The sequence below is a fragment of the Bubalus kerabau genome, chromosome 19, assembly GCF_029407905.1.
Source record: "Bubalus kerabau isolate K-KA32 ecotype Philippines breed swamp buffalo chromosome 19, PCC_UOA_SB_1v2, whole genome shotgun sequence".
NCBI classification, from domain to species: Eukaryota; Metazoa; Chordata; class Mammalia; order Artiodactyla; family Bovidae; genus Bubalus; species Bubalus kerabau.
Genome location: NC_073642.1, coordinates 35300178 through 35322946, shown reverse-complemented (window position 1 = coordinate 35322946; position 22769 = coordinate 35300178). Strand labels below are relative to the sequence as shown.

Genomic DNA, 22769 nt, shown 5'->3' with positions numbered 1-22769 from the left:
GGAGAATCAGTACATTTTTGGTGTAGATCTATTCTATTTGAGAACTAAGAATATCTTGCTGTTTGTAAAGACTTCTTGTGGTTTTCAGAAGCAGTTTAACATTTTGCATGAATAGGATTTTCACAATTCTGGTTAAGGTTTTCCTCAGCCTCATACCTATATTTGGTACTTCTGTAACAGATTTTCTTTTAAATTATATCTTAAAACAGGTTATTATTATATATGTGAAAGGTACAGGTTTCCTTTTACATTGGAAACAATCTCAAGCTCATAAACAAGTTGCAATCACGATGCAAAAAGTTTTCCTCTCCAGAACCGTTTGCTAGTATAAGTTACTGAAACGGCACTCTATTGCTTCTCAAATACTATAGAATGTAATTCGTACAAACAAGGACATACGTAGCCACCATCCAACCTTCAGACCCAGGAAGTTAACACTGATGCCAAAATCATCATCTAATCCTCAGTGAAAAACCTAGCTCAGTAGCCTGAATAAGTTGACTTATCTGATCAGCATGTGCAGAGATATATATAACCGATCTCTCACCCATCATCCCCAAGGGCATCCCCTGATCCCCGCGCCCCAGGATCTGGTGACGCACATTAGGTGGCCCCTTCCTACCAATGCCCTCCTCACCCTATTTGTCCTGGTCTGATAAATCCCACCTGATTGCCCCCACCCCCGAGAAGGCCCGTAAACCCCTCCTGCTCAGAAGCCACCCATCCGTTGTGGGAACATCCTCCTTATCCCACGTGGGCATTGAATCTCCGGCTCATGTGTATTCTGTTACCTGATCCAGGATGCCCAATGCAGGGTGTAGGGTGAGAAGTGTGTCCACACAGGAGAGAGGCCAGGGGTGGACACACGCTCACCCGATGTGGGCTTGGCTTGGACAACATGCCCTGGTTACCTGTGGCTCCCCTGCCAGAATCCATATCGACAGTGGGCTTTGTTTCTTAATCAAAGGTTTCATTGCTTTAGAAGAGACTTGAGATCAAGGTGTTTAGCCCCAATGATGTTTTCAGTTATATGACTCTCAACACTTTTTCCATTGTTGGGACATGGCCAGGATAATTTGGTTAGCAAATTGTATAGGGACATCAGAATGCCATTCTCTGGGTAGTGGTGGGGGAATTCTGCGTTGCCTCCCTGGCACCCACTCTCACTTCACGTGGAACTCCCATCCCACAGCCTCTTCTTCCTTGACTGCAACACTCCTGCTGGGAGATGAAATCTAGGGCCCTTCCTTTTTAATCTGCTGGGACCTCTTGATTGCCTCAAACAGAGGGATATGGTGGAATAGATGCCATAGGACATCAAAAGTGAGGTAATTAAAAGAGCCCAGCTTGTGCCTGGCTTGTTCTTAGCAGATGCTTCTTTGGGAGAAAGCCAACAACATGTCATGTGTGAGGGAGACTGACCATCCCAGAAACAGAGATGACTTGAGGTGCCTCATGGAGAGAAACCAACATGCCCAGTGAACAGCCAGCACCATCCACTGGGCATGTGTGAGCGAGACGTCAAGTAATTCAGCATCCAGGCTTCAAACCTCCCTGATACCAAGAGGAGCAGAGGAATGCTATCCACACTGGATCCTGACCAAAACGCAGATTCATGGCTAAAACAATGTTGCTGTTTTGAAAAAAAAAAATACTCAGTCTTTAATAACTGGAATAATCTTTCTTCAGCATCACTCTCACACGCCATCCTGTATATACCATACCATGGTTCTCACTATCCTGTTTGACCAAGATGGTTTTGTCTCCTCCACCAGAAGTGAGAGATCTTACCTCCAAATTTCTCATACAAAGAGGCCTTAATACACATTCACCCTGGTGACCAAAGAGAACCACAGAAATGAAGATATTCTATGTCATGAATCTCTCATCATGGGACCCAGAATGCTGGGGCTCAAAGATCTGGTATTTGTTGATACAACGTCTCACTACCTCTACTTGTAGTGATTTTCTTGTTTCCTGCTGAGTGATGGCACTAAGCCAAGAGCTTATGGGTGCTTCTGTGGTGACCACTAAGCACACACTCCACTCAGACCCCAGGACCAGGTGAGACAGAGGTGTGAGGCGTCAGAGAAATCTCAAGTGATAAAGCCACAACAAGGCGGAGACACTGGTTAAAAGGCCAGATGGAAGTAGCAGCTGCTCAGATCTGGGCAGCTTTCCTGCAGAGATGGTCCTGCTCCTGCTCCTGGTGGCCCTTCTGTCCCCTACCGGGGAGGCAGGTGAGTGACGGTCACACCCTCAGAGGCCCAGTCCCACCCCACACGAACAGACCTGCCCAGACGCTACTCTCATGCACAGCCTGGGCCTGGTCCATTTAAGAAAATTTCTGAACTCAGGGAAACCTTGAATCCATCTCCCCTGTTCAAACTTTGGCTCCATGAGCACAGCGGGCAGGCTGGAATCTTTCTTTCAGGGAAAATCATCGGGGGCCACGAGGCCAAGCCACACTCCCGTCCCTACATGGCGTTTCTTCAGGTCAAGATTTCAGGGGAACCTCAAGAATGTGGGGGTTTCCTCGTGCGTGAGGACTTCGTGCTGACAGCGGCTCACTGCCTGGGAAGGTGAGGAGCAGTGCGGCCCCGCCCCTCTGTGGAGCCCTCCCGGGGAGCCCTCTTAGGAGCTGCAGACCTGTGCCTCCAGGTAACACAGGAAGCTATTCAGAGGACAGGGGAGCACTGGGGAGGGAGGGACAGCCAATGCCAGTCGTGCATGGAGAGAAGGGACTGGTCAAACCTGGAACATAAGGAAGCCAAGGTTGTGGCCTGGAGCCCACAGTGCAAATGTGAGAAATTCATGTTTTCCTTAGAGACAGTCAAGCTCGAGCAGGACTGAACACCCTCCGTGGACTTCAGGAACTGCCACCCTGCCCAGGCTTCCAGGGAGCAGACAGTTTAGAGATGCTCAGCCCCAGGGCCCACCACCTAGAATTTCACCACACCCTCCCCCGGCCCCACCCCAAGTTTGGCCCTGTCCCAAGCTGTGCTCTTTCCTCCTGGCTCCTGGACCAGTTCTCCTGTGACGCCGCCTCTGTTTCTGCTCTCTGTGCAGCTCAATCAACGTCACCCTGGGGGCCCACAACATCAAAGAACGAGAGAGGTCCCAGCAGGTCATCCCAGTGAGAAGAGCCATTCCCCACCCACGCTATAATGATGAAACTCTGGCCAACGACATCATGTTACTGCAGGTGGGACACGTGGCTGCACTGAGTATGGGACCCTTCCATCCAGGGTTCTGCATCCCCCATGACCTCATTCCTGACCCTCCTCCTGTACAACCCCTCCGTGGTCCCAATGCTGAGAAGAAGGCAACCCCATTACTGTCCTGAAGCCTCTGTGGGCCAACAGTAGGTGAGAATGCTTTTCCTCTACCTTCAGCTGACTAGGAAGGCTGACATTACGGATAAAGTGAGCCCCATCAACCTGCCCAGGAGATTGGCGAAGGTGAAGCCAGGGATGATGTGCAGTGTGGCCGGCTGGGGGCAACTGGGGGTAAATATGCCCTCTACAGACAAACTACAGGAGGTAGATCTTGAAGTCCAAAGTGAGGAGAAATGTGGGGATCGCTTCCAAGACTACCACACCTCCACACAAATATGTGCTGGAGATCCAAGCACGAGGAAGAATTCTTTCTTGGTGAGACCCCCAGTGTTATCCGTGCAAAACCCTGGGCCCAACTGAGCTGGGACGATGGTTGGCTGTGGGAACAAAGCCCGCCCCTGTGTCCCCAGCCTGTCCTCCTATCTGGACACTGTCCTGTGTCCCTGGGGCGTGAACACTGCCCCACAGTCACAAATGGGTGGAGGTTTCCTGCAGGAGGAGCAGCAGGATTGTCAATGCCAGGATGAAACCTCAGGACCAACAAGGCCCTGGTATCAGCCAGGACCGCTAACTGAGCCCACCCACTCCAGGGTTGCAGGGAGACCAGACCTGAAGAAGGTGAGCTCAGCCCTTGCTCTCTCTACCCACAGGGTGACTCTGGGGGCCCGCTTGTGTGTAATGGTGTGGCCCAGGGCATTGTGTCCTATGGAAGAGATGATGGGACAACTCCAGATGTCTACACCAGAATCTCCAGATTTCTGTCCTGGATCCAGAAAACAATGAGACGGTACACACGCCAGGGATCAGCATGACATGTCCGCGGGATGGACCCCTCCATCTTCCCTGGGATTGGAAGCACTGGTCAAAGTGTGTGGAGGAAGGTTGCCTGGAACTTAATAAACATTCATCTCTTGAAAAGAAATCACTGATTGCTCCGTTATTCACAAATTCGTTAGGTACCTTCTCTGTCAGGGAAACATCTGTTCACATTTCTGATCTGTTAGCAGCTTCCGCCTCCAGCACATACACTGCTCCTCCCACCCCTCCCTTCCATTCTCTAGAATAAAATCTTCTGCTGTACCTACAGCCAGCTCCCTCCAGTCACATGTCCCCAGTGCCAGCTCCCCCTCAGGCTGCCCGTGAGCTCCATCAGAGAAGGGAGACCCCTCCTCAGGAACACAGGACCCCCTGGTCCACGACCCTTGTGTCTCATTCATATGCCCTCCTCCTCGTCAACACCTACTTCCCTCCCCCACATCCCAGAGTCCAGGGGGCAACAGAAGAGAATCTAGATTTGGAAAGGGGACCACCTGAGAAACTCTGGGGTCGAGGGGGGCACTTGTCCACCCTAACAGAAATGGGGGAGGTTTACAAAGGTGTGGCTCACCCCATGAGTGTTCCATCCCTGCATCAGAGCAGGCAGAGCTCAGAAGCCTGAGAAAATTCCAGGAGGCCTTCAGTATTCCTAGGCCCAGCTTGAGTGCCTGTCACAGCCCTGTCTTGGGGTCCTCGGCCCAGGGCCCTGTGCAGCGTCTGGTGTCCTGAGGACACATCCTCCTTCAGCCCCAAGTGACCTTGAGGGGGCTCTTCCACCTTGGGCTGAGCCAGACGCTCCCCACCTTCATCATTCCCATGTGTGTTTGTGCATAAATATATTTATCTGCAAAGGAAACTCACTCTAAAGAAAATCATTGGTTTCAAGGTATCCTAAAATTTCAAAGAGTATCTATAGCCTATAGTTATTGGGTACATTTCTTCCTGTATTTTTTTTTTAATCAATTGCTGAAGTTTTACTGCAAGGTTCAGAAGAGCAACCTTAGTTTTAAGACATGAAGTTTAAGGAGGGCTTAAGAGAAGTGGTTTGCTGAACATTTGAATGGAGAGTGAGCTTCAACTATTGCAAAATGTGTTCTGGTAGAAAGTAACACATATTCATCAAAATACATTCCTCATAAATGGAACATAGTCAACACGGTGCGTGCAAGCGTGCTAAGTTACTTCAGTCGTGTCGAATTCTTTGTGACCCTATGGACGGTCGCCCTCCAGGCTCCTCTGCCCATTCGTCATAGAAAGACAAGTAAATACAGAACATATGGATGAGAAAAGGAAACGAAGTGCAGTCCCCCACCTGCGATCATCATCATTCATGCTTAAGCATACTTCCTTCCACTATTTTTCTATTAATTCTTAAGATTCTCTTGCTTCAACTTCCTTGGGATTGGGTTGTTTAGCGCTCCTCATGACCTCCTTTCCATTCCTCTTTCTTCTGTCCTCATACTGCTGAGAATGTGGGGGTCATCTGCACATGTTTAGGATGGCCTGGCCCAGAGACAGCAGATAGATGGCTCTCTGGCCTCTGGACAGGGAATACTTAGTGGGGAGTAAGTATTAGATGACGGGCATCTGTTTCCCCTTCACCACTCACCAGTCACCAGCATTTCTGAAGAGGAAGCCCTTCCTGACTCATAAACACCCTGATTCGGGTGGGAAAGCCTCCGTCTCAGCTTCAGGGGCGCTGGATACCTCGGCAAAACCCAACCATGTGCCTCGTTGCTGAAGGACCCGGTGATGGTTTTTTTCTGGTTCAGTGAATATCAAGTCTAGGGCTTTATGTTCAAATTTTTCAGATAAGAAAGGCTGTCTGTTACAGAATACTTATATTTAAAAAAGAGATTCTAAATTCTCCAAAATTGTGAGGCTGGAAACCTGGCAAGATACGAAATGGGGTTGCTCTTTGGGCCATTTGGCTGAGTCCAGGCCTCTCTGCTCCTAGAGCAAGTGCAGTCTCTGCCTCACCCTCGGCCCAAGCAGAGCCCCACACCATAGTCCTCACGCACGTGACTTCTGCCCATACATTCTAGGTCTCCTCCAGCCCCTGAGCTTCCCAAGTACAGGAGCCAAGTCACTGAATCCCTGACACTCACCTTTTGGGTAATTCTTCATGCTTTCCCCAGAATTCAAGAAGACTCAAGAGGGGAGAAATGCAGACCCTCCTGATTCAGTCACTGAGGGCCTCTGGGGATCCAGCTCCTCCCCTGGCTGCAACACAGCCTCCACTTTCTTGCTGTTCCTCTTGCTCTGTGACTCAGCGGTGGGGGTGCAAGGGTGGTGACTGTGTCGTTCTCACCTATCCCACAGCAGAGAACATGGGCACAGTGGCATGCTCACACCCGGCTGGGGTGAGCACAGCTCTGGGGGGTCTGTGGGGGCACTGAGCCTCCCCTGCTTCCTTCCCCTATGCTTTGTGTCTGGAGGGAAGAAACCCCAGCAGCTCTGAACTGGGCAAATCTTCTGGAAGATGCAGCTACTCCTGATCCTCATGGCCTTTCTTCGGCCTCCCAGGCTGGGATACGTGAGTGACCATCCCCATTTCTGACAGGGTAGCCCATCTCACTAAACCTCCCGACATCCTGGCCCTTCTGCTCAGCTTCAATCTGAACCAGCTCCCATCCTAACTGAGACTACAAGTTCGATGCTGCATAGACATTCAGCAAGGATGGGTGGTAGGAAGCAAGCTTTCACTAAAAGCTTTTGTAGCTCTTAGCCTCTCTCTCACCACTGGTAAAGTGGGTTGTGCATTTGCTGGAGGATGTGAAGCTGCAAAGCACAAGTAGGAAAATTCCTCACTCTAGCCAGGAAAGGACAACTCAGACAAACCATCCCCAGTGCCGGAGTTCTCAGTGGACCCAGCTTAAGAACCAGAAAACTTATCAGTTTCCCCACCCTTCACTCCTGCCCAGGAGAGGAGCCCAGGGTGTGACTGGTCAGAAATGGCTAGATGGCAGCACCCAAAGCTCTCTGGGTGTCGTTACTCTTCCCCAGGCCCTAAGCAGTTCATTTTCTGCCCCAGTGTCTTTGGCATGTCCTCCCCCATCCCTGTCGTCTTAAATCCCACCAGTACTATCCCCACCAAACCTCAGCCAAAAGCTAATTGCAGGCCATTCAGGCGTCCAGTCAACAGATGTTTACTGAGATCCTCGGATGCGTTATGCCCTAGGACATGAGGATTTTAGAAAACCCAACTCCATAAACTCATAGGTGGATTATTAGAAAACGGCACCAATCAGGATGTTAGCAGAGGCTCAGAAGGGTCCAGGAGACTCCATGAGAATGAGGGCTCATTAGGGGGTCCCATCCATGATCTTCTGAGCTCCACCCTCTGGAAGGCAGTCTTGGGCCCCTCCATATGTGTGTGTGACTCAGGATGTGGAGAACAATACTGAGGTTTGGGGTTCAGAAAAGGTTATCCCACTGCAGTGAGAACCTGGGGGACTCTCCCCTAGAGTCTGTTGGGCACTGTCGACCCACCTTGACTGCCACCTTCCCGAACCGCCCTTCTAACCATAGCCTCTCCCATCTCCCCATCTTTCAGCCCTTTCTTTCAGAGGAGATCATTGGGGGCCCCGAGGCCAAGCCCCACTCCCGCCCCTACATGGCTTTGGTTCAGTTTCTGGATGAGATGAGTTGGAAGAGGTGTGGCGGTGTTCTCACACAAAAGGACTTTGTTCTGACAGCTGCTCACTGCAGAGGAAGGTGAGGGGCAGTAGCCAGCCTACCCTACCTGAGGCCTGGGCAGGGACCCGTCCTCTCCCCAGGAGCTGAGCCCAGGGGTACCCCTCCATCACTCCAGGATCCTAAAAATCAGGACCACAAGTGCTCATTAGACAAGCCATCTTATGAGCAGGACTAGGGTGATGAAAAGCTGAGAAACAGGACAAGAAAGGTTTTGAGGTCAGTGGGTCGGAGGTAAGAACAAGAGACAGGTTGAGAAGAGTTGACCCACAATGGCCAAATACAGCATCAGAGAAGGATGAGAGTGTGCAGTGAGAGCCAAAACCCAAATTCAGAGTCACTTCACAATATTGCTGAGAAAGCTCCCGGAGCCCTGCCCTCATGTCCCTGAGAAGCACAGGGCTCAGAGTCACTCAGCCCCAGGACCGTCTGTCACCTCAATTCCCCCTCAGCTGCTGGCCTGCCCTGGTCTCAGCTGCCTGTCACAGCTCCTGGGCTGTATCTCCAGTGACCCCATGATCCCCACACCTCTGCTCTGGTCTCTGAGCAGCTCAATCATCGTCACCCTGGGGGCCCACAACATCAAACAGCAGGAGAGGACACAGCAGGTCATCCAGGTGAGGAGGGCCATCCGCCATCCAGACTATAATCCTAAGAACTTCTCCAACGACATCATGTTACTGCAGGCAAGGAAAACTCCCCACTGGCCCTGCCCTCCTGGGATCAGATTGCCCTCCCAGGATCTCCTGCCCTTTCGTCCCTCCCATCCTGGCTGCCTGACCAGTCCCTGTGGCTCAGGAGAGAGGGGAGACACATCAACGTCACTGCCCTGTCCAGGCTTGGGGACCACTGGCTGAGCCAGACTCTTGCCTCTTCCCATAGCTGGAGAGAAAGGCCAAGAAGACTGCAGCTGTGAGGCAGCTCCGCCTGCCCAGGGCCATGGCCTGAATGAAGCCAGGACAGACGTGCAGTGTGGCTGTGGCTGGGGGAAGGACACCATAGGCACCTACCCTAACTCACTGCAGGAGGTAAAGCTGATCATGCAGGAGGATCAAATGTGTGAGTCCCACTTACACTACTATTACACCAACACCATCCAGCTATGTATGGGGGACCCAAAGACAAAGAAAGCTTCCTTTAAGGTGAGAATGACATCTACTTTGCTTGGATCTGGGGAGAAGTGTGTTTGCAGAAGATCTGGGACCTGGGGACCGCCTCACCCTCTAGACACCAAGACACATCCTGGGGCTAGTGTGTGAGTATGCTAGTGTGTGACATGAGTGCAATTGTGTGGCAGTTTCAACATTCTTTGGCATTGCCTTTCTTTGGGATTGGAATGAAAACTAAAGCTTTCCAGTCCTGTGGCCACTGGTGAGTTGTCCAAATTTGCTGACATATTGAGTGAGCACGTTCACAGCATCCTCTTTTAGGATTTGAAATAGCTCAACTGGAATTCTATCACCTCCACTAGCTTTGTTCATAGTGATGTTTCCCACTTAGGAATGGGAACAACTTAGCAATGGACACAGTGACAGACTTTCTTTTTGGGGGCTCCAAAATCACCACAGATGGTGAATGTAGCCATGAAATTAAAAGACGCTTGCTCCTTGGAAGAAAAGTTATGACCAACCTAGATAGCATATTAAAAAAGCAGAGACATTACTTTGCCAACAAAGGTCTCTCTAGTCAAAGCTTTGGTTTTTCCAGTAGTCATGTATGCATGTGAGAGTTGAACTATAAAGACAGCTGAGCACCGAAGAATTGATGCTTTTGAACTGTGGTGTTGGAGAAGACTCAGGAGAGTCCCTTGGAATGAAAGGAGATCCAACCAGTCCATCCAAAAGGAAATCAGTCATGAATATTCATTGGATGGACAATGTTGAAGCTGAAACTCCAATACTTTGGCCACCTGATGCGAAGAATTGACTCATTGAAAAGACCTTGATGCTGGGAAAGATTAAGGCAGGAGGGGAAGGGGTCAACAGAGGATGAGATGGTTGGATGGCATCACCGACTCAATCGACATAAGTTTCAATAAACTCCAGGAGTTGGTGATGGACAGGAAGGCCTGGTGTGCTGCAGTCCATAGGGTCGCAAAGAGTTGGACACGACTGAGCAACTGAACTGAATTGAACTGAAGGCCCACTTGTCTTTGTACTCCAGCATGTCTGTCTCTAGGTGAGTGATCACACCATCATGGTTATCTGGGTCATTAAGGTCTTTTTTATAATGTTCTTCTGTGTATTCTTGCCACCTCTTCTTAATATCTTCTGCTTCTGTTAGGCCTTTTCTGTTCTTTATTGTTCCCATCTTTGCATGAAATGTTCCCATTGGTATCTCTGATTTTCTTGAAGAGATCTGTAGGCTTCCCATTCTATTGTTTTCCTCTGTTTGTTTGCATTGATCACTTCAGAAGGCTTTATCTCTCCTTGCTATTCTTTGGAACTCTGCATTCAGATGGATGTATCTTTCCTTTTCTCCTTTGCCTTTTGCTTCTCTTCTTTCCTCAGCTATTTGTAAGGCCTCCTCAGACAACCATTTTGCCTTTTTGCATTTCTTCTTCTTGGGGTTGGTTTTGATCACCACCTCCTGTACAATGTTATGAACCTCCATCCATAGTTCTTTAGGCATTCTATCTATCATATCTAATCCCTTGAATCTACTTGTCACTTCCTCTGTAAAATCTTAAGAGATTTGATCTAGGTCATACCTGAGTGACCTGTTTTCCCTACTTTCTTCAACTGAAGTCTGAATTTTGCAATAAGGAGTTCATGATTTGAGCCACAGTCAGCTCCTGGTCTTGTTTTTGCTGACTGTATAGAGCTTCTCCATCTTCGGCTACAAAGAACATAATCAATCTGATTTCAGTATTGACCATCTGGTGATATCCATGTGTAGAGTCGTCTCTTATGTTGTTGGAAGAGGATGCTTGCTAGGACCACTGCATTCTCTTGACAAAGCTCTGTTAGCCTTTGACCTGTTTCGTTTTGTACTCCAAGGTCAAACTTACTTGTTACTCCAAGTATCTCTTGACTTCCTACTTTTGCATTCCTGTCCCCATGATAAAAAGGACATCTTTTTTTGGTGTTAGTTCTAGAAGGTCTTGTAGGTCTTCATAGAACCATTCAGCTTCTTTGGCAGTAGTGGCTGGGCCATAGACTTGGATTTCTGTGATATTTAATGGTTTGCCTTGGAAACAAACAGAGATCATTCTGTCATTTTTGAGATTGAGCTGAAGTACTGCATTTTGGACTCTTTTGTTGACTATGAGGACAACTCCATTTCTTCTAAGGCATTCGTGCCCACAGGAGTAGATTTAATGGTCATCTGAATTAAATTTGCCTGTTTGGTCCATTTTAGTTCCCTGATTCCTAAAATGTCAATGTTCATAAGATACATGAATATAATGTACAGCACTGGGAATGTAGTCAATACTATATAATAACTTTATATGGAGTATAAACTATAAAAATATGGGGTACGACATTGTACAGCAGAAACTAATACTGTGAGTTGCTATACTCTAATTTTTAAAAAGTGACCAAATGGAAAAGAATTTATATCAGTTTCTTACATCGATTATTGACGATTTAAGGCAAAATAGTATACGAGGCATATAGTGGTGAAATGCATGACAAAGATAACTCAAAGGGTGAGAAGGAAGTCGAGTGAAAATATACCATACGAGGTTCACATATGAGTGAAAAACAAAGTGAAAGCATTAGCTGCTCGGTCCCGTCTGAGTCTTTGCAGCCCCATAGACTACAGCTGCCAGGCTCCTCCGTCCATGGGATTTCCCAGGCAAGAAACCTGGAGTGGGTAGCCATTCCCTTCTCCAGGGGATCTTCCCAACCCAGGGCTCAAACCCAGATCTCCGGCATTACAGGCAGGTTTTTTATCATCTGAGCCACAGGGGAGGCTGAGGGCATATCCTTCAGTGTAACAACTAAAATAATAGGTAGATAGATAACGGAAAGCCAATAAAGAAGCCAAAATGAGACATCACAAAATGGAGCAGAAAAGCAGGGCAGAAGAACAGAGAATAAATCACACTGTGTTCCAACAAGAACTTTCATAGTTTTTAGCTCTGATAGGCTAACCTTCTCCCTTATTACACATTTTTCATTTGGACAAAATTTCCCTAGTGATTCTTTCATGTTTATTTTCCACTTAAATTTTAGAAATTATCTAGAACTTGTGGAACACTAGGAGAAAAAATTCAATAGCTTTCTTTTAAAAATCACATTATATATATGATTTTTATAAACATATTCATATATTAACTTGAGAGAATCAGTACATTTTTGGTGTAGATCTATTCTATTTGAGAACTAAGAAAATCTTGCTATTTCTAAAAACTTCTTGTGTTTTTCAGAAGCAGTTTAACATTTTGCATGAATAGGTTTTTCACAATTCTGGTTAAGGTTTTCCTCAGCTTCATACCTATATTTGGTACTTCTGTAACAGATTTTCTTTTAAATTATATCTTAAAACAGGTTATTATTATATATGTGAAAGGTACAGGTTTCCTTTTACATTGGAAACAATCTCAAGCTCATAGACAAGTTGCAATCGCGATGCAAAAAGTTTTCCTCTCCAGAACCGTTTGCTAGTATAAGTTACTGAAACGGCACTCTATTGCTTCTCAAATACTATAGAATGTAATTCGTACAACCAAGGACATACGTAGCCACCATCCAACCTTCAGACCCAGGAAGTTAACACTGATGCCACAATCATCATCTAATCCTCAGTGAAAAACCTAGCTCAGTAGCCTGAATAAGTTGACTGATCAGCATGTGCAGAGATATATATATATAACCGATCTCTCACCCATCATCCCCAAGGGCATCCCCTGATCCCCGCGCCCCAGGATCTGGTGACGCACATTAGGTGGCCCCTTCCTACCAATGCCCACCTCACCTTATTTGTCCTGGTCTGATAAATCCCACCTGATTGCCCCCACCCCCGAGAAGGCCCGTAAACCCCCCTTGCTCAGAAACCACCCATCCCTTGTGTGAACACCCTCCTTATCCCACGTGGACATTGAATCTCCGCCTCACTTGTATTCTGTTACCTGATCCAGGATGCCCAATGCAGGGTGTAGGGTGAGAAGTGTGTCCCCACAGGAGAGAGGCCAGGTGTGGACACATGCTCACCCGACGTGGGCTTGGCTTGGACAACATGCCCTGGTTACCTGTGGCTCCCCTGCCAGAATCCATATTGACAGTGGGCTTTGTTTCTTAATCAAAGGTTTCATTGCTTTAGAAGAGACTTGAGATCAAGGTGTTTAAGGTCCCATGATGTTTTCAATTTTATGACTCTCTCCACCTTTTCCATTATTGGGACATGGCCAGGATAATTTGGTTAGCAACTTGTATAGGGACATCAGAATGCCATTCTCTGGGTAGTGGTGGGGGAATTCTGCATTGCCTCCCTGGCACCCACTCTCACTTCACGTGGAACTCCCATCCCACAGCCTCTTCTTCCTTGACTGCAACACTCCCGCTGGGAGATGAAATCTAGGGCCCTTCCTTTTTAATCTGCTGGGACCTCTTGATTGCCTCAAACAGAGGGATATGGTGGAATAGATGCCATAGGACATCAAAAGTCAGGTAATTAAAAGAGCCCAGCTTGTGCCTGGCTTGTTTCTTAGCAGATGCTTCTTTGGGAGAAAGCCAACAACATGTCATGTGTGAGGGAGACTGACCATCCCAGAAACAGAGATGACTTGAGGTGCCTCATGGAGAGAAACCAACATGCCCAGTGAACAGCCAGCACCATCCACTGGGCATGTGTGAGCGAGACGTCAAGTAATTCAGCATCCAGGCTTCAAACCTCCCTGATACCAAGAGGAGCAGAGGAATGCTATCCACACTGGATCCTGACCAAAACGCAGATTCATGGCTAAAACAATGTTGCTGTTTTGAAAAAAAAAAAATACTCAGTCTTTAATAACTGGAATAATCTTTCTTCAGCATCACTCTCACACACCATCCTGTATATACCACACCACGGTTCTCACCATCCTGTTTGACCAAGACGGTTTTGTCTCCTCCACCAGAAGTGAGAGATCTTACCTCCAAATTTCTCATACAGAGGCCTTAATACACATTCACCCTGGTGACCAAAGAGAACCACAGAAATGAAGACATTCTATGTCATGAATCTCTCATCATGGGACCCAGAATGCTGGGGCTCAAAGATCTGGTATTTGTTGATACAACGTCTCACTACCTCTACTTGTAGTGATTTTCTTGCTTTCTGCTGAGTGATGGCACTAAGCCAAGAGCTTATGGGTGCTTCTGTGGTGACCACTAAGCACACACTCCACTCAGACCCCAGGTCAGACAGAGGTGTGAGGCTTCAGAGAAATCTCAAGTGATAAAGCCACAACATAGGCGGAGACACTGGTTAAAAGGCCACATGGAAGTAGCAGCTGCTCAGATCTGGGCAGCTTTCCTGCAGAGATGGTCCTGCTGCTCCTGCTCCTGGTGGCCCTTCTGTCCCCTACCGAGGAGGCAGGTGAGTGACGGTCCCACCCTCAGAGGCCCAGTCCCACCCCACACGAACAGTCCTGCCCAGACGCTACTCTCATGCACAGCTGGGCCTGGTCCATCTAAGAGAATTTCTGAACTCAGGGAAACCTTGATCCCATCTCCCCTGTTCAAACTTTGGCTCCATGAGCACAGCGGGCAGGCTGGAATCTTTCTTTCAGGGAAAATCATCGGGGGCCACGAGGCCGAGCTACACTCCCGTCCCTACATGGCGTTTCTTCTCTTCAAGACTTCAGGGGAGTCTCACTGCTGTGGGGGTTTCCTCGTGCATGAGGACTTCGTGCTGACAGCGGCTCACTGCCTGGGAAGGTGAGGAGCAGTGCGGCCCCGCCCCTCTGTGGAGCCCTCCCGGGGAGCCCTCTTAGCAGCTGCAGACCTGTGCCTCCAGGTAACACAGGAAGCTATTCAGAGGACAGGGGAGCACTGGGGAGGGAGGGACAGTCAATGCCAGTCGTGCATGGAGAGAAGGGACTGGTCAAACCTGGAACATAAGGAAGCCAAGGTTGTGGCCTGGAGCCCACAGTGCAAATGTGAGAAATTCATGTTTCCTTAGAGACAGTCAAGCTCGAGCAGGACTGAACACCCTCCGTGGACTTCAGGAACTGCCACCCTGCCCAGGCTGCCAGGGAGCAGACAGTTTAGAGATGCTCAGCCCCAGCGCCCACCGCCTAGAAATCACCATACCCTCCCCCTGCCCCGCCCCAAGTTTGGCCCTGTCCCAAGCTGTGCTCTTTCCTCCCGGCTCTTGGACCGTTTCTCCTGTGACTCCCTTTCCCTCTCTGCTCTCTGTGCAGCTCAATCAACGTCACCCTGGGGGCCCACAACATCAAAGAACGAGAGAGGTCCCAGCAGGTCATCCCAGTGAGAAGAGCCATTCCCCACCCACGCTATAATGATGAGACTGGGGCCAACGACATCATGTTACTGCAGGTGGGACACGTGGCTGCACTGACTCCAGGACACTTCCTTCCTGGGTTCTGCATCCCCCATGACCTCATTCTAGACCCTCCTCCTGTATGACCCCTTCTGTGGTCCCAGGGCTGTGAAGAAGGCAACCCCATGACTGTCCTGCAGTCTCTATGGGCCATCAGTGGGTAAGAATGCCTTTCCTCTCTGCTTTCAGCTGATGAGAAAGGCACACGTGACCACCGATGTGAGCCCCATCAGTCTGCCCAGGGACTGGGATACGGTGAATCCAGGGATGCTATGCAGTGTGGCTGGCTGGGGGCGTCTTGATGTGCATATGTCCTGCACAAATAAACTACAGGAGGTGGAGCTTGAAGTCCAAACGGCCGAGAAATGCACCTCTCACTACAAAAATTACAATGACACCACCCAGATATGTGTAGGGGACCCGAGAAAGAGGAAGAGTTCCTTTAAGGTGAGCTCTCCAGTGTTATCCATGCAAAGCCTTGGTCTCTGGATCCGGGGCCATGGGAACGAGCTCTGTCCTGTGTCCCCAGCCTGTCCTCCTGTCCAGTCTCTGTCTGGGGTCCCTGGGGGATGGACATTGCCTCTAAGTCACATATGGGCAGAGGCTTCCTGTGGGAGGAGGCGGATTGTCAGGGCCAGATTGAAACCTCAGGACCAACAAGACCCTTTTATCAGCCAGGGCCCCTAAGAGGGACCACCCACCACAGGGTGGCAGGGAGAACAGATCCAAAGAAGGTGAGCTCAGCCCTTGCCCTCTCTGCCCACAGGGTGACTCCGGGGGCCCACTTGTGTGTAATGGTGTGGCCCAGGGCATTGTGTCCTATGGAAAAAAGGATGGGACACCTCCACGGGTCTTCACCAGAATCTCAAGCTTTCTGCCTTGGATCCAAAAAACAATGAAACAGTACGAACTTCAGGGACCAGATTGAGGTTTCTCCAAGGACTAATCTGTCCATCTTCTCTGGGATGGAGGCACTGGGAAAGTGGTTAGAAGCTAGGCTGGCTGAAACTTAATAAACTTCCATCTCTTGAGCAGAAATCATGGATTCGTCCTTTACTTACCTAAACATATTCATTTAGCAAATGCTGTGTCTGACCTGTTTATAGTTCTGATCTGTTACTGGCTTCCACCTCCAATACACCACCCTGTTCCAACTCTGGAATAAAAACTCCTGCTGCACTGATAGCCAGCTCCCTCCACTCACACGTCCTCAGTGCCAGCTCCCTCTCCAGGCTAACCATGAGCTCCATCAGAGCAGAGAGACTCCTCTCAGGACTACCCGACCCTCTTCTTGACAACCCTCGTGTCTCATCCATACACCTTCTTCCTCGTCCACATCTACTCCCCTCCCCCCCAAATCCCAGTGCCCTGGGGGAAAAGAAGAGAATCCAGATTTGGAAGGAGGGCCACATGAGGTTGAGGGTTGAGGCAGAGGGGCACTTGTCCACCCTAACAGAAACGGGGGAGGTTTACAAAGGTGTAGCTCACCTCATGCAGTGTTCCTCCCTGCATCAGAGCAGGCAGAGCTCAGAAGCCTGAGAAAGTTTCAGGAGACCTTCAGTATTCCTAGGCCTGGCTTGAGTGCCTGTCACAGCCTTGTCTTAGAGTCCTGGGCCCAGGGCCCTGTACAGCCTCTGGTGTCCTGAGGGCACATCTTCCTTCAGCCCCAAGTGACCTTGAGGGAGCTCTTCCACCTTGGGCTGAGCCAGCCGTTCCGACGTTCATCATTCCCACCTGTGTTTGTACATAAATACATTTATCTCCAAAGGAAACTCACTCTAAAGAAAATCATTGGTTTCAAGGCATCCTAAAGTTTCAAAGAGTATCTATAGCCTATAGTTATTTGATACGTTTCTTCCTGTATTTTTTTTTTAATCAATTGCTGAAGTTTTGATGCAAGGTTCAGAAGAGCAACCTCAGTTTTAAGACATGCAGTTTAGAGAGGGCTTAAGAGAAGTGGTTTGCTGAACATTTGAATGGAGAGTGAGCTTCAGCTATTGCAAAATGTGTTCTGGTAGAAAGTAACACATATTCATCAAAATATATTCCTCATAATGGAATATATGCAACATGGTGCGTGCAAGTGTGCTAAGTTGCTTCAGTCGTGTCGGATTCTTTGTGACCCTATGGACGGTCGCCCTCCAGGCTCCTCTGCCCATTCATCATAGAAAGACAAATAAATACAGAACATACGGCTAAGAAAAGTAAATGAAGTGCACTTCCACCACCCCCGATCATCATCATTAATGCTTAAGCATATTTCCTTCCACTATTTTTCTATTTATTCATAAGATGCTCTTGCTTCAACTCCCTTGGGATTGGGTTGTTTAGATCTCCTCATGCCCTTCTTTCCATTCCTCTTTCTTCTGTCCTCATACTGCTGAAGGTGTTGGGGTCATCTGCACATGTTTAGGATGGCCTGGCCCAGAGACAGCAGATAGATGGCTCTCTGGGCTCTGGACAGGGAATACTTAGTGGGGAGTAAGTATTAGATGACGGGCATCTGTTTCCCCTTCACCACTCACCAGTCACCAGCATTTCTGGAGAGGAAGCCCCTCCTGACTCACAAACACCCTGATTTGGGTGGGACAGCCTCCGTCTCAGCTTCAGGGGCGCTGGATACCTCAGCACAACCCAACCATGTCCCTCATTGCCAAAGGATCTGGTGATGGTTTTTTTCTGGTTCGGTGAATATCAAGTCCAGGACTTTATGTTCAAAATTTTCAGATAAGAAAGGCTCTCTTTGTTAGAGAATACTTATATTTAAACAGGAGATTCTAAATCCTCCAAAATTGTGAGGCTGGAACCCTGGCAAGATACGAAATGGGGTTGCTCTTTGGGCCATTTGGCTGAGTCCAGGCCTCTCTGCTCCTAGAGCAAGTGCAGTCTCTGCCTCACCCTTGGCCCCAAGCAGAGCCCCACGCCGTTTTCCTCGCGTACGTGTCCTCTGCCTGCAGATTCGAGGTCTCCTCCAGCCCCTGAGCTTCCCAAGTACAGGAGCCAAGTCGCTGAATCCCTGACCCTCACCTGTTGGGTAATTCTTCATGCTTTCCCCAGAATCAAAGAAGACCCAAGAGGGGAGAAATGCAGACCCTCCTGATTCAGTCACTGAGGGCCTCTGGGGATCCAGCTCCTCCCCTGGCTGCAACACAGCCTCCACTTTCTTGCTGTTCCTCTTGCTCTGTGACTCAGCAGAGGGGATGCAAGTGTGGTGACTGTGTCGTTCTCACCTATCCCACAGCAGAGAACATGGGCACATGTGACATGCTCACACCCGGCTGGGGGGAGCACAGCTCTGGGGGGTCTGTGGGGGCACTGAGCCTCCCCTGCATCCTTCCCCTGTGCTTTGTATCTGGAAGGAAGAAACCCCAGCAGCTCTGACCTGGGCAAATCTTCTGGAAGATGCAGCCACTCCTGCTCCCTATGGCCTTTCTGCCTCCTGGGCTGGGACAGGTGAGTGACCGTCCCCATTCCTGACAGGGTAGCCCATCTCACTAAACCTCCCCAAGTCCTGGTCCTTCTGCTCAGTTCCAATTTCTGAACCAGCTCCCATCCCAACTGAGACTACAAGTTTGATGCTTCATAGACATTCAGCAAGGATGGGTGGTAGGAAGCAAGCTTTCACTAAAAGCTTTTGTAGCTCTTAGCCTCTCTCTCACCACTGGTAAAGTGGGTTGTGCATTTGCTGGAGGATGTGAAGCTACAAAGCACAAGTAGGAAAATTCCTCACTCTAGCCAGGAAAGGACAAGTCAGACAAACCATCCACAGTGCGGGAGTTCTCAGTGGACCCAGCTTAACAACCAGAGTAACATGTCAGTTTCCCCGCCCTTCACTCCTGCCCAGGAGAGGAGCCCAGGGTGTGACTGGTCAGAAATGGCTAGATGGCAGCACCCAAAGCTCTCTGGGTGTCGTTACTCTTCCCCAGGCCCTAAGCAGCTCATTTTCTGCCCCAGTGTCTTTGGCATGTTCTCCCCCAACCCTGTGGTCTTAAATCCCACCAGTACTATCCCCACAAAACCTCAGCCAAAAGCTAATTGCAGGCCATTCAGGTGTCCAGTCAACAGATGTTTACTGAGATCGTGGGATGCGTTATGCCCTAGGACATGAGGATTTTTGAAAACCCAACTCCATAAACTCATAGGTGGATTATCAGAAAACGGCACCAATCAGGATGTTAGCAGAGGCTCAGAGGGGTCTAGAAGACTCCATGAGAATGAGGGCTCATCAGGGGGTCCTATCCACGATCTTCTGGGCTCCACCCTCTGGAAGGCAGTCTCAGGCCCCTCCATATGTGTGTGTGACTCAGGATGTGGAGAACAATACTGAGGTTTGGAGTTCAGAAAAGGTTATCCCACCACAGTGAGAACCTGGGGGACTCTTCCCTAGTGTCCGTTGGGCGCTGTCAACCCACCTTGACTGCCACGTTCACGAACCTCCCTTCTAACCATAGCCTCTCCCATCTCCCCATCTTTCAGCCTTTTCTTTCAGAGGAGATCATTGGGGGCCACGAGGCCAAGCCCCACTCCCGCCCTTATATGGCTTTGGTTCACTTTCTGGATGAGAAGAGTTGGAAGAGATGTGGTGGTGTTCTCACACAAAAAGACTTTGTTCTGATGGCTGCTTGCTTCAGAGAAAGGTGAGGGGCAGTAGCCAGCCTACCCTACCTGAGGCCTGGACAGGGACCCGTCCTCTCCCCAGGAGCTGAGCCCAGGGGTACCCCTCCTTCACCCCAGGATCCTGGAAATCAGGACCACAAGAGCTCATCAGACAAGCCATCTTATGAGCAGGACTAGGGTGATGAAAAGCTGAGAAACAGGACAAGAAAGGTTTTGAGGTCAGTGGGTCGGAGGTAAGAACAAGAGACAGGTTGAGAAGAGTTGACCCACATTGGCCAAATACAGCATCAGAGAAGGATGAGAGTGTGCAGTGAGAGCCAAAACCCAAATTCAGAGTCACTTCACAATATTGCTGAGAAAGCCCCCAGAGCCCTGCCCTCATGTCCCTGAGAAGCACAGGGCTCAGAGTCACTCAGCCCCAGGACCGTCTGTCACCTCAATTCCCCCTCAGCTGCTGGCCTGCCCTGGTCTCAGCTGCCTGTCACAGCTCCTGGGCTGTATCTCCAGTGACCCCATGATCCCCACACCTCTGCTCTGGTCTCTGAGCAGCTCAATCATCGTCACCCTGGGAGCCCACAACATCAAACAGCAGGAGAGGACACAGCAGGTCATCCGGGTGAGGAGGGTCATCCGCCATCCAGACTATAATCCTAACAACTTCTCCAACGACATCATGTTACTGCAGGCAAGGAAAACTCCCCTATGGCCCTGCCCTCCTGGGATCAGATTGCCCTCCCAGGATCTCCTGCCCTTTCGTCCCTCCCATCCTGGCTGCCTAACCAGTCCCTGTGGCTCAGGAGAGAGGGGAGACACATCAACGTCACTGCCCTGTCCAGGCTTGGGGACCACTGGCTGAGCCAGACTCTTGCCTCTTCCCATAGCTGGAGAGAAAGGCCAAGAAGACTGCAGCTGTGAGGCAGCTCCGCCTGCCCAGGGCCATGGCCTGAATGAAGCCAGGACAGACGTGCAGTGTGGCTGTGGCTGGGGGAAGGACACCATAGGCACCTACCCTAACTCACTGCAGGAGGTAAAGCTGATCATGCAGGAGGATCAAATGTGTGAGTCCCACTTACACTACTATTACACCAACACCATCCAGCTATGTATGGGGGACCCAAAGACAAAGAAAGCTTCCTTTAAGGTGAGAATGACAGTCTACTTTGCTTGGATCTGGGGAGAAGTGTGTTTGCAGAAGATCTGGGACCTGGGGACCGCCTCACCCTCTAGACACCAAGACACATCCTGGGGCTAGTGTGTGAGTATGCTAGTGTGTGACATGAGTGCAATTGTGTGGCAGTTTCAACATTCTTTGGCATTGCCTTTCTTTGGGATTGGAATGAAAACTAAAGCTTTCCAGTCTTGTGGCCACTGGTGAGTTGTCCAAATTTGCTGACATATTGAGTGAGCACGTTCACAGCATCCTCTTTTAGGATTTGAAATAGCTCAACTGGAATTCTATCACCTCCACTAGCTTTGTTCATAGTGATGTTTCCCACTTAGGAATGGGAACAACTTAGCAATGGAAACAGTGACAGACTTTCTTTTTGGGGGCTCCAAAATCACCGCAGATGATGATTGTAGCCAGGAAATTAAAAGACGTTTGCTCCTTGGAAGAAAAGTTATGACCAACCTAGATAGCATATTAAAAAAGCAGGGACATTACTTTGCCAACAAAGGTCTCTCTAGTCAAAGCTTTGGTTTTTCCAGTAGTCATGTATGCATGTGAGAGTTGGACTATAAAGACAGTTGAGCACCGAAGAATTGATGCTTTTGAACTGTGGTGTTGGAGAAGACTCAGGAGAGTCCCTTGGAATGAAAGGAGATCCAACCAGTCCATCCGAAAGGAAATCAGTCATGAATATTCATTGGATGGACGATGTTGAAGCTGAAACTCCAATACTTTGGCCACCTGATGCGAAGAATTGACTCATTGGAAAAGACCTTGATGCTGGGAAAGATTAAGGCAGGAGGGGAAGGGGTCAACAGAGGATGAGATGGTTGGATGGCATCACCGACTCAATCGACATAAGTTTCAATAAACTCCAGGAGTTGGTGATGGACAGGAAGGCCTGGTGTGCTGCAGTCCATAGGGTCGCAAAGAGTTGGACACGACTGAGCAACTGAACTGAATTGAACTGAAGGCCCACTTGTCTTTGTACTCCAGCATGTCTGTCTCTAGGTGAGTGATCACACCATCATGGTTATCTGGGTCATTAAGGTCTTTTTTATAATGTTCTTCTGTGTATTCTTGCCACTTCTTCTTAGTATCTTCTGCTTCTGTTAGGCCTTTTCTGTTCTTTATTGTTCCCATCTTTGCATGAAATGTTCCCATTGGTATCTCTGATTTTCTTGAAGAGATCTGTAGGCTTCCCATTCTATTGTTTTCCTCTGTTTGTTTGCATTGATCACTTCAGAAGGCTTTATCTCTCCTTGCTATTCTTTGGAACTCTGCATTCAGATGGATGTATCTTTCCTTTTCTCCTTTGCCTTTTGCTTCTCTTCTTTCCTCAGCTATTTGTAAGGCCTCCTCAGACAACCATTTTGCCTTTTTGCATTTCTTCTTCTTGGGGTTGGTTTTGATCACCACCTCCTGTACAATGTTATGAACCTCCATCCATAGTTCTTTAGGCATTCTATCTATCATATCTAATCCCTTGAATCTACTTGTCACTTCCTCTGTAAAATCTTAAGAGATTTGATCTAGGTCATACCTGAATGACCTGTTTTCCCTACTTGCTTCAACTGAAGTCTGAATTTTGCAATAAGGAGTTCATGATTTGAGCCACAGTCAGCTCCTGGTCTTGCTTTTGC

The 22769-nt window shown here is 49.0% G+C and overlaps 2 protein-coding genes and 2 pseudogenes across 2 annotated transcripts; all 4 read left to right on the top strand.

The window, feature by feature from the left end:
• The first annotated feature begins 2152 nt into the window (after window positions 1–2152).
• LOC129633836 (duodenase-1-like) lies at window positions 2153–4150 on the top strand. Its single transcript, XM_055555785.1, has 5 exons — window positions 2153–2240; window positions 2435–2582; window positions 3070–3205; window positions 3396–3653; window positions 3989–4150. The coding sequence occupies exons 1-5, from the start codon at window positions 2189–2191 to the stop codon at window positions 4148–4150; spliced, it is 756 nt and encodes a 251-aa protein (XP_055411760.1). The 5' UTR covers window positions 2153–2188.
• Window positions 4151–6636: 2486 nt separating this feature from the next.
• LOC129633921 (granzyme B-like) lies at window positions 6637–12252 on the top strand (annotated as a pseudogene).
• A 2032-nt stretch (window positions 12253–14284) lies between these two features.
• Window positions 14285–16299, top strand: LOC129633809 (duodenase-1-like). The gene is made up of 5 exons (XM_055555733.1): window positions 14285–14375; window positions 14569–14716; window positions 15202–15337; window positions 15531–15788; window positions 16108–16299. Exons 1-5 carry the CDS (start codon window positions 14321–14323, stop codon window positions 16267–16269), a joined length of 759 nt encoding a protein of 252 aa, XP_055411708.1. The 5' UTR covers window positions 14285–14320; the 3' UTR covers window positions 16270–16299.
• Window positions 16300–18743: 2444 nt separating this feature from the next.
• Window positions 18744–21210, top strand: LOC129633920 (granzyme H-like; annotated as a pseudogene).
• The last annotated feature ends 1559 nt before the right edge of the window (window positions 21211–22769 follow it).